Raw genomic sequence first — 15,000 nt, 5'->3', positions numbered from 1 at the left:
GACCTCCCGGAATCCGAGACAAGAATCGAATAAAAGTTAAAGTTGTATCGTCGCCAGTAAATTCGGATGTGTATGATATGAAGAATAATGAAGAAAATGGAAAAAATGCGTCCGCCTTTGGCCTCACTGGATAACATCCTTCAAAAGGCCGAAGCAGATCTCTCGATCTGCATAAATCATGACAAAATTGTCAGGCACGCAATATAACCAAAAACACTACCAATATGGCGATGCTACACGCACGGTGTGGTTTTATTTTTACCAATCAATACCCCTTAAATGTGGTGTGAGTTGAAAATCAGTGAATAATCAAAAAAGGCAAAACGCCACATAGTACAAAACAAAGAAAGGAAAAAAGATAAGCAAAAAGTCCTTTTAATCTTTGGTTACACAAACTTTCAATTACACTATGGCAATTTAACACCGACTTAACATAGGGGCAAATTACTTTTTGACAAGAACAATTAATCTGACGTACGGGAAATTTACTTTCGCGTAGGAAGACGCCAGCCGTCTCGAAACAGGTTGTAAACAGACTCGATTGTCGAAATACTGTCATTCTTCCAAGAGGGAAATAGTTGCTACAGAGATATGTACCGCAAAAGAGCAATCCACAATTGGACACGACCCATTGAATTAAAAAACAAGGATTTCCCGATTTATCGTTAAGAGGATTTCAAATTTAAATTCGTTTATTCCGTTGTATTTAATTTTGACTGAAAACTACCCAAAAATTCCCATGATGTAAGCACCTTCAGTGAAAACCAGCTCAATGAAGTCCATTTATTAAATTTCATTTTTTTATGTTCCAACTGAATCAAATTGATTTTCATTACTTTCCCATAGATTTCTCTTGTTAACTCTACCTCACGGACATCGAGGAAAACGCCACTAAAATAAGAAATCGTAGTTAGCCATGCCTTCAACCTTATTCATGAAGTTCATTTGCAGAGAACGATACAGGGTAACACGTTTATATTAGGGACCTTAAGATCTAAGACGTCCTTATGCAGAGTACCCGAAGAATCCGTCCTAAAATCCGTGCTGCACGTGCGGCACGATTATCTGTGCTCTTTTAACCAATGATATCATTGTTTTGCGCCGTTGTTGTTGCCGTCGCCGATGTAAAATCTTAAACTCCATATTAAACGCCGGACGCTGTCGAATTCACCACGTTCTTCGAGTCCTTATGCTCTCTCCATTTTAAGAGTAACAGACAACGGGTTGAAGTTCTTCACCAACCGTTAAATGGGATCATTTTACGTTACAGTATTTTGCAGAAAGCGACAAGGAAATGAAAGAAGCGGACTATACCATTGCATAACGTGCAAAGCTATTGTTTCAATATAACGTTTGCAGCAATATCAACGCCGTTGTTGTTGGAAAAATTATTGCGAATAGGATGGAACTGATATATGCACTGCTGTGAACAATTCATGTACCGCTCGCTGCGTTTCACCATTTCTTCGTCTCCTTTTTGTCACCTCACTATTGGCTATTGCCAGTTACTTATCATTGGAATTGCTTCGTTAAGTTGCCCTTGACGGCGTTAATTGAAAGAACCCCCTTGTAAAAAAAAAGATATTCCTCTGAGAGGACGTGCTTACGGGTAATACCAATATGAATGACCTTCCGGTGATACCCCACGCTGCACGCTTCGGGAAATCTCGCTGCTTGGCTTTCCAGCAAGGAAGTCTACTGATATCCCACAAAACTGATATTGCATTATAACGCTCATTCCATACTTCTTTTTAATAAAATTATTAACAAAAAGATAACTGTCAAAATATACTCATTGCTGAACGGTACCAAACGATTCTCGCCAAAATACTACTTTCAAATGCCCCATCGACGACAAAACAGGAATCAAGAATCTTTGATTACTGCTGGTTAAAAGTAGCATTCGATAATAAAAAGCAGCTTGAGATGCGTCGGTAGGCCGTCGACCACGGTTTGTGAGGTCTTACTTAAAGTTGTTTTTCTTAATTAACACGACCGTTGACGTAGTGCATTACGGGCTATTTATAGCCCGTGACCACAAAATCTCATTTTAAGTCACCAGACAACATTGTCATATTGGCAAAAAGCGTGTAAACAGAGGAACTCGTGGATTTGGTCTAGAATTGCATTTTGGTTACGCTGTATGGCACACAGATTCTTAGCATTAGGTTTGGGTCAAAGGCTTCTTTTCAACGAGTACTGTGCAGTGAACCAATCACGGCAGACATTTAATTGATACGCCGACAAAGAAAACCATAACACGATATAGCATTCCTTTTTAATTTAATCTCTTGACAGGTAAACGCGAGCGGGGGAAGCTAAGACACGAAGCTGCTTGCCTGAAAATTACTACACCAGGAAATCGACATCTTAAAGAACTTAAAAGCAAGCAGCAAGATTTTACACACCGGAAGAAACACGAGAAAAGTATATCAAGGCGTTCAGCGACATCAAGTGAAACATATGGTTGTCAGAGACAAAGGGAAGAAGGCATCACAGCGATAGAACTCGTGACTCGAAAGACGGTCATTGCTACTCCCAGATAAGAGCTGATATTGTGAAGCAGATCACAATAAAGAAAACAAGTGTATATACATTGGACCAATATCAATTGCGAGGGAGGTAAACAGCCCGTTTGAATACAGGAAAGCGAAACAAAAGAAATCGCTTTTGGACACTGAATCACTTGCAGGGCACTCGAGTGAAATGAATTAGGGTTAACAAAATAGAGCCTGAGGACAGGACACTGACATCACGGAATGCCCGTTTGAGCAAGGAAAGCTGGCGAAAGCTAGAACAGATCTTTTTAGCGGACAAAAGAAAATTTTGGTGAGTTGGGACAAGAAGTGACCTCATCACCAACAGTTGTCGACGTCACGGAAATATTTGTTAAGTGTTATTGACCGCAATAGCTTGCTACGTGATATTCGATAACTCAGACAGCCCATATACTTTGGAAGAATTTCGCTAAGAGGACAAGTCACCAATTTCACGAAAGATAATCTACAGTTCTCACTTTTTCATAAACATCATTTGGTTACCAGAAACAGTTTCACGCACAACTGACGCATTTAGCAAGGAAATTGGAGTCACCGGATCATAAGCCTTGTCAATCGAAAGGAACTGGATTATATAAATAAGGGCTAAAGATATATTAGCAAACCAGGGTATTTTCCCGCAAGCGACACGCCGCCAACCGTGAACAGGACAGACGGAATAAATAAAGAAAAAATTGAAAAAAATTGAACACAAGGAACAATTTTTCTACTAGTTTACGTCAAACTACAATTGTAGCATAAAAAAGGATATTATAGACAAATCAATCGTGTTTAGTACTCGCCAACAGAAAAGGCGTACATTTCAAAGAGAATACAACATCATATCGACCTGGAGACGTGACCGATCAAGGACGAACGCGAACAAAAGCTTCGACTGTAATACAGTCTCTTAACAGATAAGACGTGAATATCTATCGCCGGCTAATATTCCTCACTTTAACTATAAAATAACACGAGGAACCAAAGTTGGTAGGTATCACATAAAGAAAAAATGAACGTTACATCGAATGCAACGGAATCTCTGATGCCGCCAAGTTGGGCAACAACACTCTTCGTGTCTGGAACGTTCCTCGCCGTGATTTGCCCACTAACGGTGCTATCCAACGTTCTCCTTCTCATAGCGATTTACAAAGATCCGCTTAAAACGTTTCGCACGCCATCGGCGTATTTTCTGGTGGGTTTAGCGTTTGTTGATCTGATCACTGGTCTTATTCCTGAGCCTATGACGATAACATGCTACTACAGGTTCTACAATAACCACCCAGACAGTCACTTCTTGAAAATACTTGAAGTAGCGGGAACTATAGCCGCCATAACAACCAACACGTCTTTCTTCATTGTCTTGGCGTTCACTTTTGCACAATACGCCGCGGTAGCATTCCCGTTCAAATTTAAGCGTTTGATCACCGTTCGTAAGACCATAGCGTGTGTAGTGGGGCTTTTCTTATACGCTATTCTGTTTGAGACTTCACAACTGGTTGGAGTGCCAAGAGAGGTCATCGCGAAGATTGACTTGCACCTTCATTCCACCTTTTCGCTACTTTTGACGATGATTATCTACCTGCTGCTCCAGAGAGCTTTTAGGAAACAAATGAAAACACGACGTTTAACACTAACAACAATGAACTCCATAACAAACGAGGTATGCCCAGAAAGACGGGATTCCTGTCCAGCGAGAGAAAGCCGGCGAACACAGCAAAAACTCATCGAGAAGAACTTTGTTCGATTAAATCTAGCCATGATTATAATTCTACTGATTTGTTCCCAGCCAAGCGCTATTATGTGGTATGTCTACCTCTACTCAGGACAAAAGACAAACGCAAGCCTCTCACTAAAAATTGCTGGGGTCGCGACGAATATGACAGTCTTTCTGAAGTCTCTTCTTGATCCATTTGTATTTGCCTGGCGTTTGCCGAAATACCGAAGAGCTTTGAAAAAAGTCTTCAGCCGACAAGGGTAAAGCCGGCGAACACTTCACTGACAGAAATAACAAGATCGACATAAACTGAAATGAAGGGGTAGTTTCTAAAGAAACTGTGGTGCTGCGTCGATGGGGAAGTAGTATACAAAAATTTGGTTTTATCAACGGAGTTGATAATGTAAATTGGCCACCCTACAGAGATTCTAAAAGCTGACGTTTCGAGCGTTAGCCCTTCGTCAGAGCGAATCGGATTCGCTCTGACGAAGGGCTAACGCTCGAAACGTCAGCTTTTAGAATCTCTGTAGGGTGGCCAATTTACATTATCAACTCCGTTGATAAAACCAAATTTTTGTATAAACTGAAATGATTGTCTACCTCGACACCAAAGCTCATATGACTAACAACTTCGATGGAGACACAAAGTGGGATAAGATACGAAGAAATAGACTGCATTCGAAACACTTCGAGCGATTCGGGAAAAAAACGTGCACCGAAAGGACTTTAACTGGAGTAACAGTGTACTGACATAACACAAACAATAGTTCCACAGATATAAGTTTGCCTTAAATTTTAAGGCAAAAAAATGGAGAAAATTTGACAAATCCTTTGTAGAATACTAGGAGGAGGGCCTCACAAATATTATGTTTAAGTTGCTGATAAAACGCTCGCTAAGCTTTAATCCGTTAAATCGAATAGGTCAAAGACGTCGACGATTAGGGGACGGGTTATCGCATAAAAGATCTTAATTAAGCCCAATATGACGTTATAGACATGACAAATCAGTAAAAATTATAAACTAAAATCGGAAATTACTCTGGAGACCACTTATAAGTGGAGACAACTTGTCGCAGTTTCATTAAAAACTTTCACTTAGCCATGTAAATTCGGCATTTAAGCGAATAATAGTTGTAATCAAATAGCGAGAACGGAAATAAAGAGTAAAATTCCGCTTGTTTCGCTGCAATTCTTGCAATTCCCCGCGCGTTTTAATCCAGTGAAATCAAGATCTGCGAGGCGTAACAGAACGATTTCATAAGTAAAGATTCAGTTCCCCAATCCGGAAAAGAAAAAACAACCTTACAATAGCACGAACAATTCCTTTAAGGGAACCTCCACTCTTACTACAGAATAAATTTAACCCGAAGGAACTTTGTTTTTAAAACAGTGTTTATACCAAGAAAAGTGAATTTTAAAATCGCGTAGTTCCAATTTCAAATTTCGCAGGCGCAGCCATCTTGAACAACTGTCACGTGTTACGCTTGCCTTATTGTTCTGACACGTCATTAAGTATTTTATCGCAAATCGCTGAATTTTAATTAATTAAAATTCACTCTTAAATTAAAATGGAGGAGCTCGAGGCTCCGAGGAAAAATCCCTTGCAAGTCCTTACTTCATATTTAGGGCATCGAGGTCACGCTAATTTTTTCAAGCTGGGTCTTTTATCTGAGTTTATATCTCGAAATTGAGTTCCTACAATTTTTCGTATTCTTTTAATTTCAATCAGTGCCTTTATGCACCAATTGCTGGTTTTCACTCACGTGATCAACAGGCATGTTTTTCAACGAAAACAAAAGGAAGCGTTTGCATAATAATAGAGTTAAATTTCCGGAGGATTTGGTCGGGGCACCAACATGGCCGCCTTTTCTTTGTTTAGGGGCACCAACATGGCGGTCGTGACGTCAAGTGAAAACCGAGAATGGGCCATTTCCGAGTTGCTGATTGTCTCGGTTTCGGAGTGAGTCTTGGTGCTCAACTATGTTGTAAGGGAAATGAGTTTGATTTGCATAACAATTCGCGATTCATTTTCATTTGAATGGTTGTTTTGAAACTGAGGAATGCAGCCACCGTCGGAAATGGGCTATTGGCTTGTTATCTATAATTAAGCGAGCCGCCATAGTTTTCAAATAAAAAATGTTGGCACACTCAGTTGGAATTAAAAGGTTTCCTTTTCCGTTGTAAGTTTTCGGATGTTGGGGGTCCCATATCAGCAGAAATACGCAAGAGATACCTCGACACTAAATTTGGTGTTCAAGCAATAAAACAATAGAGTTTATGTTCGCGGGCGTAAATATGCTTTGGGTCCGAATAAGAGACCTAAAATACATTTATGCTCAAGAACATAAACTGTATTACTATTACTGTTACTTTGGAGGAAATAAAAACTTAAACTGAAAGACAACAAAACAGTCTGAACAATTACGCGACTGTTTACAAGTTGAATGGCTTTTATGCCTCAATGAAAATACTCCAAGCGAGCGAAGCTGGCTAGAAAGTACAAAATCTTGCCATCCGAGGCTTTAAAAATTGTAAGAGATGAAAGGAAAGTTCCATAAAGCTTATTTGTAAGTGCTGAAATTAATTGTAAAATTGCACAATTTCATACTTTTCATTGGTTTATAACAGCGGGCTAAAATCATAGTACATTTCAACCCGCAAAATGCGCCACAATGCCTGACAAATTGTTCTTTATACGGCTGCTATTTGTGTTATATTTTTACATGAAGCTTCTCCTTCTTCTTTATTAACACAATTAATAATAATAATAATTATTATTATTATTATTGTTCTTGTTATTATTATTATTATTATTATTATTATTATTGTTATTATTATTATCATTATTATTATTATTATTATTATTATTATGTTGCGAATTTCAGTCATTTCCGCGTTTTGTTAAACAATGCCCCAATGCACAAAGTACTCGCTGAAGGCGCATTTACACTACAGAAAAATTTGGGTCCGGACCCGTCAAAAAAGCGGTACGGACCCATAATGCTGGAGTTTCTGCAGGGCCATAGGCGCCTATGGTCCTGTACAAACTCCTGTGACACCTCATTACTGAACAAATACTGCCATAGGGAACAAACGATTTCACCGCCAAACGTTACCGGTCTAGGCGCGAAAATCTTGACCGCGGTCGATTTCAGCCAATCAAATAGGCCACTTCGGAAAATACCATAATACTCTTTGTTTGCCCCCCCCCAAATTTTGCATAAGCATTGTTTTTGTTTTCTATTGGGACCATTGTAAGTCCCGGGAGAAACTGGAAAGAATGCTTATGCAAAATTTGGGGTGACAAGCAAAGAGTATTATGGTATTTTCCGAAGTGGCCTATTCGTAAATTTGTTAGTTCCCAGTTCTTGTCTTTTAATTGAGACAGAGCCATATAATAATGAACAAATACTAGGAAAGTGTACAAAACGATTCTCCCCAAAATATACAACAGGAAACGAGCGCAGCTTACCAATCCTTGATTACTGCTAGTTACCTATTAATTATAAAAATTACAATTTCCTCGATTGTGATTGGTTTTAAAAAACCTCTTATTTTCCACTAATTCACTTGCCAAGTTGTTATCGGACAGTTTGTTATCGGATAGTTTGCTATCGGACAGTTCAATAAGCCAATCACATTCAAAGTTGTAGTTTAGATCAGGCAATCACAACCTTGGTGTCAAAGACTATAGAAACAGTGTACAGACCTAAATTGGGGCTTTTTCTTCTTTCCTTCTTGCTTTCTTTCCTTCTTTCTTTCTTTCTTTCTTTCTTTCTTTCTTTCTTTCAGAGCGACATTAAACAATTTACGCCTCTTTTGTCAGTCTTTTAATGCAAATTTTCCCTTTCTTTCATAACTTGGCTCTTCTTCTTTTCTCGGAAATTGTAATTACTCGGGCCCGTAGGGGCACGAGTTATAAAAGACGTTTGATTTCAGTGTTTTTTTTTTTGCTGTGCAGCAAAATGCACAATAGAAAACGTGGCGGTGTTTGATTGGGCAATGCACAATAGAAAGCACGTGGCGGTGTTTTGATTGGGTAATGCACAACAGAAGCCACGTGGCGCCGTTTACATTGGTTATTTAAAGCAAACACGTAATCCAAGATTATGAATAGCACTGTGATGCGTTATTTCGGATTACTCAAGATCGACATTGCGTTGGCTTAATCGATTTCTTCTTGGGGCGCTAAAAACACATACAAAGAAAGGCATAGGCTTTTCGCGGTAGACCCACACTAAAAGATTCAGCTTTGAAACAAGTTGTTTTGTTAAAAAATAGATTATTTGATTCTGTTAATTGATTCCTTGATTGACATTTGATTACCTTAAGATTAGTAACATTATTAAGACCGGATAACACGAGAAAAGTTCACGTTTTCTGGGACGTTTTGCCAACGGATCTATGCTAACCTGTTTGTTCACCAACCTGTTTTTATATTTCTGCTAACCTGTGGTACCGAAGTTTGAGGACTGTTTAATCTACTGGATATCGTCACAGAAGTAAGTGATCGATGATGTGAGATCTGTTGAAATTAAGCGCCGTAGTCCGTATTTCATTGTAGTTCATAGAAGCTGAAATTATGTAATATTTTCCTTTGTAGATCGAATAAAAAGAAATTAAGAAAATTATACGATTTGAGTAATCCAGTGGATTATTAACCATTTTCCCCCGGAACACAAGTCGTTCCGCGAACTGAATGAAACAAAAATATACTCGAATGTAACTGAAATGGACGCAACTATTGAAAGTGATACAAGTCTAAATACCAATCGGGTACCTTACTGAGAACTACTCTGAAGATGACAGCGACAAAGATAATAACACCACAAACAAATGGACGCCATATTGGGATCTTCTGAAGACATAGTAAAAACATTGGCACAGCGAACAAATGGCCTCACGCTTGTACCATTTTCACCGCGAACAAACAGCCTCCCGCCCAGTGTACCATTGACTACGGAGATAAGTTTTTTGTCTATTGCGTTTTTTAGTTTGTTGTTGTTAAACCGGCAGGTTAGTTTTGCAGGTTGCAGGTTGCAGGTTGAAATTTACTGTGACTGTTACATGAATAGCTAGCCTTAGGCCTAATTAGGCCTAAAGAAACGTTTTTAGGCCTAAGGAGGCCTAAAGAAACGTTTTTAGGCCTAATTAGGCCTAAGGTTAGCTATTCATGTAACAGTCACAGTAAATTTCAACCTGCAACCTGCAACCTGCAAAACTAACCTGCCGTTGTTAAACCGTTTGTTTCTTGTAGTGGTCTTGCTTCTATCGTTTGTTCAACTAGCCATATTAGCGATCGTTGTTCACTGCCATCTTGTGTATATAGTTCTGTTCTAGTTTTACGAGATTTGATGTCATAATTGGAAATCTAAACATCTTCGAGATACAAAAACAAACTTGTAAACACGTAAACCTGAAATAATGCAAATCATAATGCTGACAAACCCAAAAACGAAGGAAATGGATCATGGTTAGGACGTTTTGGATATCTGAATGATTTTGGGTTAGATTAAAGGATATATTGTTGGAAATTCCCAAGTTATCCCTTTTCGTGTTAATTAGTAATGCAAACAAGTCTTATTAATAAATTGGATTAACGAGGCAAATGTAACGCATGTAATCATGAGAAAATTCACGGAAAACGGAATTTAAAATGTTATGCAGGGGTAAGTATTTGAAGGTATTTGTAGACTTTATGCTTTGATGTATTGTGCACATAAACGAGTATCTGTTTTTTTCTTTAAATGAGATTTTACAGCACTATCAGTAAATACGGTTAATGTTACGTGACCGTACTAAAAGGGCTATTCATGTCGCGATAGTTATCTTCGCGTTCTTTGTAGTCGGCCGTTCAAGGTCATACAATCAACGGGTTTCTTGTAAATAAAACGAGGACATGAAGACTTTGTTCCTAGATTTCAGATTATAACGTACACCTGCATTGGCCAAATCTGTTAAAGCCTCATTCATTAGTGCTAAAGAGCACGGTGTAATGCTTACCTGCCACATGGCAGAACCTGTGAAACTGGCTATTTTAATATACAGGGTCTAGCTATAAAAGCCTCAGTTAGTCGTCCAAGGTTCACTTGGCAGTTTGTCTTCGATAGTAAATCAACTAGCTGTTTGCAATTTGTCAAAGTTCTCCCCCTCTCTCCCTCCCTCGCTCCCTTTGGAGATGGGTTGTATTTATCGCTTTGCCGTCATTAAAATTGGGTCGCTCCTGCGTGGTGTGGTTTAAGTCTGCGCAGCGACTTCCCCCAAGCTTGTTGGCTCGTTGCCTTTGTACATTGCTCACTAGCCAATACTCTTGTCCGATCCAGCACTTCTTGTTTACCACTGAGCTCGTGGTGCTGGAGAGATCTTTGTCACGCAATCTGGAAGTTGCATAGGCTAACCAGCCGCAAGGCAGTGTTTTCCTCAAAAAACCCCAATACGTCTGTTGTCTAGTTCCATTGCACCTTGCGTTATGTGTTTAAAAGCGAATTATGCATGTTGATACCAAGGAACAGTGATATTAATGGTTAATATTCCTTGACAGGCTTCTCACCGTGCAGAGAGTTTGCGTTCACATTTCTATCTTTATTTCTCGAGAGTTTCAGTACACGAAGCGAAATAACAATGACAGGCCAAGTGACCCACATTACAGTATTCTATCTTTTCTCCTGCCCTTACCATCCCGGAAACGAAAAACAATTTTGACACCGACTCCGTTTACGTACAGAGGTTATTTTTCATTAGACAAGAGGTTTGAAATTGAATTTAAATAAAAAATATTTCTCCTTGAAATGTTCAGTTTGTAAGTCGCTTTAATACTGCATTCGCTATCAAGCGCGGTGCGAGTCAACAATTAAAACAAGTGATTTTAAGAGAGGATGGGAGAGAGAGAGAGAGAAGGAAAAAAAAAATTACCAGCAAAGGGTCTGTCCGTATAGCAAAAAAATGTGATATCGGTCTTGAAAAAGCTGCCCTCGACCTGCGGCCTCGAGCAGCAATTTCAAGGCCTCGGCCACAGGTTTTCTCTATACGGGCCTCCCAGCTGGCAAATAACATATTAATTTTATTTTGACAATTGGGTGCATGCTACTGTGAGTATTTAAATTACAACAAATGGTATATTTTAAATACTTGATTCTCGTGCTATGGATTCATTTGGCATGGCCATCCTCAAGGGACTTTGTACTTCTGAAAGTATTTTCAAGAGTTGAGATATAGTGCACATCTTCACGTGTCGCGCACGTGACAAAGTTTTTTTTTTACGTGCATCAATGCACGAAAGTTTGGTCATCTTTGAAAGATGTTTATACATCTCACCTTCGTTTCTCTTTCATTTTTTTTTCTGCAAAAGATGTTTCGATGAGTCATTTCGTTTCATCTTAAACCGTTCAATTAGCGTTTCCTTTCTCAAACACTGAGCAAGAATAACCATCGATCAGTAAAAAACAATGTGCTTTTCTCAAATTTTACCTCGTGTCCAGTGGTCATTGTCACCACCTGTAATGAAGATAATCTGGGTCCGGGTATTCACTACATACACAGTCGAACATCATGAGAATCGCAATGCAAGATGTTTTCTTTTCTTTAGTGCTAAATTAAAGATACACCACTGTACTTTTGCAGGCCCGAGTATAGGCTACTTGTAGCCTCTTGTTTTTATTAATTGGTAAGAGGGACTTCAGTCTGTAATAATACTCGTAATAAACCAATCGGACTCGACATCTTGAAGGAGGCGGATTTGTAAACAACTTTGAAGCAAGTAACAAGAATTTACACACTCGAAGAAACTCGAGAAAAGTATAGGCGTTCAACGACAGCAAGTGAAACAAATCGTTGTCAGAGACATGGGCAAGAAGGCATCACAGCGATGGAACTCGTGACTCGAAACACGGTCACTGCTACTCCCAGATATGAAGAGCTGATATTGTGAAGCGATCACAACAAAGACGACAGGTGTATATACACTGGACCAATATCAACTGCGAGGGAAGTAAACAGCGCTTTTGAATGTAGGAAAGCGAAACAAAAGAAATCGCTCTTGGACAACGAATCACTTGCAGGACACTCGAGTGAAATGAATTAAGGTTAACAAAACGGGGCCTGAGGGCAGCACAGGACACTGACGTCACGAAATGCGCGTTTGAGAAAGGAAGGCCGACGAAAGCTAGAACATACACTTTTAGTAGATAAAATTGAAAAATTTCGTAGGTTTGGACAAGAAGTGACCTCATCACGAACAAATGTCGAGGTCAAGGGAATATTTCTTAAGTCTTATTGACCACAATAGCTTGCTGAGTGGTATCCGATGACTGAGACAGCCCACATATATCAATTTCACGACACGAAAGGATAATCTACAATTCTGATTTTTTTATAAACATCACTTGGTTACCGAAACCATTTTCACGCACAATTGACGCATTTAACGAGGAAATTGAGTCACCGGATGACAAACCTTCAATCGAATCAATGGAATCGAAATCAATCGAAAGGAACTGGATTATACAAATCAGATATATCAACACAGCAGAGTGTCTTTTTGAAGCCACACGCCAACCGTGAATCGAACAAGACAGCCGGAACAAATATGGAAATTTAAAAAATAGAGCACAAGGAACAGTTTTTATACTGGTTTGCGTCAAACTAGCAAGAAAAAAGGATATTATAAAACAAATCAATCGTGTTTAGTACTAGCCAATTTAAAAGGCGTACATTTCAAAGAGAATACAACTACGACCTGGAGACGTGACCGATCAAGGACAAACGCCAACAAAGCTTCGACCGTCTTAGAGTCTCTTAACAGAAAAGAGGTGAATCTTTATCGCCGGCTAATATTCCTCACTTTAACTATAAAATAATACGAAAGAAAAAAGTTGGTATCACACGAAGAAAAAATGAACGTTACATCGAATGCCACGGAATCTCTGATGCCGCCAAGTTGGGCAACAACACTCTTAGTATCTGGAACCTTCCTCGCCGTTATTTGCCCACTAACGGTGCTTTCCAACGCTCTACTTCTCATAGCGATTTATAAAGATCCGCTTAAAACGTTTCGCACGCCATCGGTTTATTTTCTGGTCGGTTTAGCGTTAGTTGATCTGATCACTGGTCTTATTCCTGAGCCCATGACGATAACATGCTACTACAGGTTCTACAATAACCACCCAGACAGAAATCAAACCGAGACAATACTTTACGCGGCGGGAACTATAGCCGCCATAACAACCAACACGTCTTTTTTCATTGTCTTGGCGTTCACCTTTACACAATACGCCGTGGTAGCATTCCCGTTCAAATTAAAGCGTTTCATCACCGTACGTAAGACCATAACTTGTGTAGTAGGGCTTTTCTTATACGCTATTCTGTTTGAAAGCTTACAACTGGTTGGAGTGCCAAGAGAGGTCATCGCGAAGATTGACTTGCACCTTCATTCCACCTTTTCGCTGCTTTTGACGATAATTATCTACTTGCTGCTGCAGAGAGCTTTTGGGAAACAGATGAAAACGCGACCCTTAACAATAACAACAATGAACTCCATAAAACACCAGGTATACCCAGAAAGAAAGGATTCCTGTCCAGCGAGAAAAAGCCGGCGAACACAGCAGACACTCATCGAGAAAAACTTCGTTCGATTAAATCTTGCCATGATTATAATTCTACTGATTTGTTCTCAGCCAAGCGCTATTTTCTGGTATGTCTACCTCTACTCAGGACAAAAGACAAACGCAAGCCTCTCACTAAAAATTGCTGGGGTCGCGACGAACATGACAGTCTTTCTGAAGTCTCTTCTTGATCCATTTGTATTTGCCTGGCGTTTGTCGAAGTACCGAAAAGCTTTGAAAAAAGTCTTCAGTCGAGAAGGGTAAAGCCGGCGAACACTTCACTGCCAGAAAGATTGTCTACTTCGACACCAGAATGACAGACAACTTCGATGGAGACACAATGGTCGGAACATTGCGCAATGATTTGAAAACTCAAAAAAGTAGAAGAAAGTGGGATAAGACACGAAGAGATAGACTTTGTTACAGAAGCATGATAACTGCACAAAAATGACAAAATGGACGAAGAAGTCAGCTGCATTCGAAACACTTCATCGACACTTGAGGCGATCCGGAGAAAATTTGGACTGAAAGGACTTAAACTGGAGTTACAGTGTACTGACATACACAAACATTAATTCCACAAGGATTAAATGCTGAATTTTAAGGCAAAAGAGTGGAGAAAATTGGACAAATCCTCCGTCGAATACGAAAAAGCTGGAGGGACTCACAAATTGTGTTTAAGTTGCTGTCAAAACGCTCGCTCAGCTTTAATCCCCTTGTTTTCACTAGCGACCCAAGCAAAGCACAAGCAGCACACGCAGGCGAATTCAAATGTTGTTAATTGTCTAATGATCTGACAAAAGGCTCTAATGAATAACAAGCCACTGAGTTTTCGTATGCCTTGTGCTTATGCCGGTGTCTCTAGTGAAAACCAGGCTTAAATCGAAAAGATGAAAGACGTAGACGATTAGGGGACGAGTTATCGCATAAATATAGATTACTTCATGGTTTGAATGAGTACGATTTTTATTCACGAGTTGTTAAGGATCGCGTAAACGAACGAGTGAGCGAAGCGAACGAGTAAGTTTAAGGATCCTTCACAACGAGTGAGTAATAAAAATCGTACAAACGAGCTAACCATGAAGTAATTTGTTTATTATATAAGTAAAGAGATTGTAGTGTTAACGAGGTAAGTGTTTATCAAGAG

The 15,000-nt window shown here is 39.4% G+C and overlaps 3 protein-coding genes across 7 annotated transcripts in view; 2 read left to right on the top strand and 1 right to left on the bottom strand.

Moving 5' to 3' along the window:
- The window catches only part of LOC138010694 (adenosine receptor A2b-like), a 35,137-nt gene extending 29,705 nt beyond the window's left edge, over positions 1–5,432 (top strand). For 4 of the 5 annotated variants that reach the window (XM_068857670.1, XM_068857669.1, XM_068857668.1 and 1 more), the window contains exon 2: positions 2,299–5,432. In XM_068857670.1, the coding sequence (XP_068713771.1) occupies positions 3,550–4,518 (969 nt within the window). In that variant the 5' untranslated portion in view covers positions 2,299–3,549 and the 3' untranslated portion in view covers positions 4,519–5,432. Of the gene's footprint in view, positions 1–2,032; positions 2,169–2,298 lie in introns of those variants that run through there. The other variant, XM_068857666.1, reaches the window with a different exon arrangement.
- The window catches only part of LOC138010690 (uncharacterized), a 99,558-nt gene that overhangs the window by 38,783 nt on the left and 45,775 nt on the right, over positions 1–15,000 (bottom strand). The gene's annotated exons all lie outside the window — the stretch shown is intronic.
- The window catches only part of LOC138010683 (neuromedin-U receptor 2-like), a 3,131-nt gene continuing 70 nt past the window's right edge, over positions 11,940–15,000 (top strand). Inside the window, exon 1 of the mRNA XM_068857656.1 lies at positions 11,940–15,000. This exon is cut by the window's right edge and continues 70 nt beyond it. Coding sequence (XP_068713757.1) covers positions 13,146–14,117 — 972 coding nt within the window. The 5' untranslated portion in view covers positions 11,940–13,145 and the 3' untranslated portion in view covers positions 14,118–15,000.

The sequence above is a fragment of the Montipora foliosa genome, chromosome 7 (genome assembly GCF_036669935.1).
Source record: "Montipora foliosa isolate CH-2021 chromosome 7, ASM3666993v2, whole genome shotgun sequence".
Classification (NCBI taxonomy): domain Eukaryota; kingdom Metazoa; phylum Cnidaria; class Anthozoa; order Scleractinia; family Acroporidae; genus Montipora; species Montipora foliosa.
The sequence above is the reverse complement of the archived record's forward strand: the minus strand, read 5'-3'. Positions and strand labels throughout refer to the sequence as shown.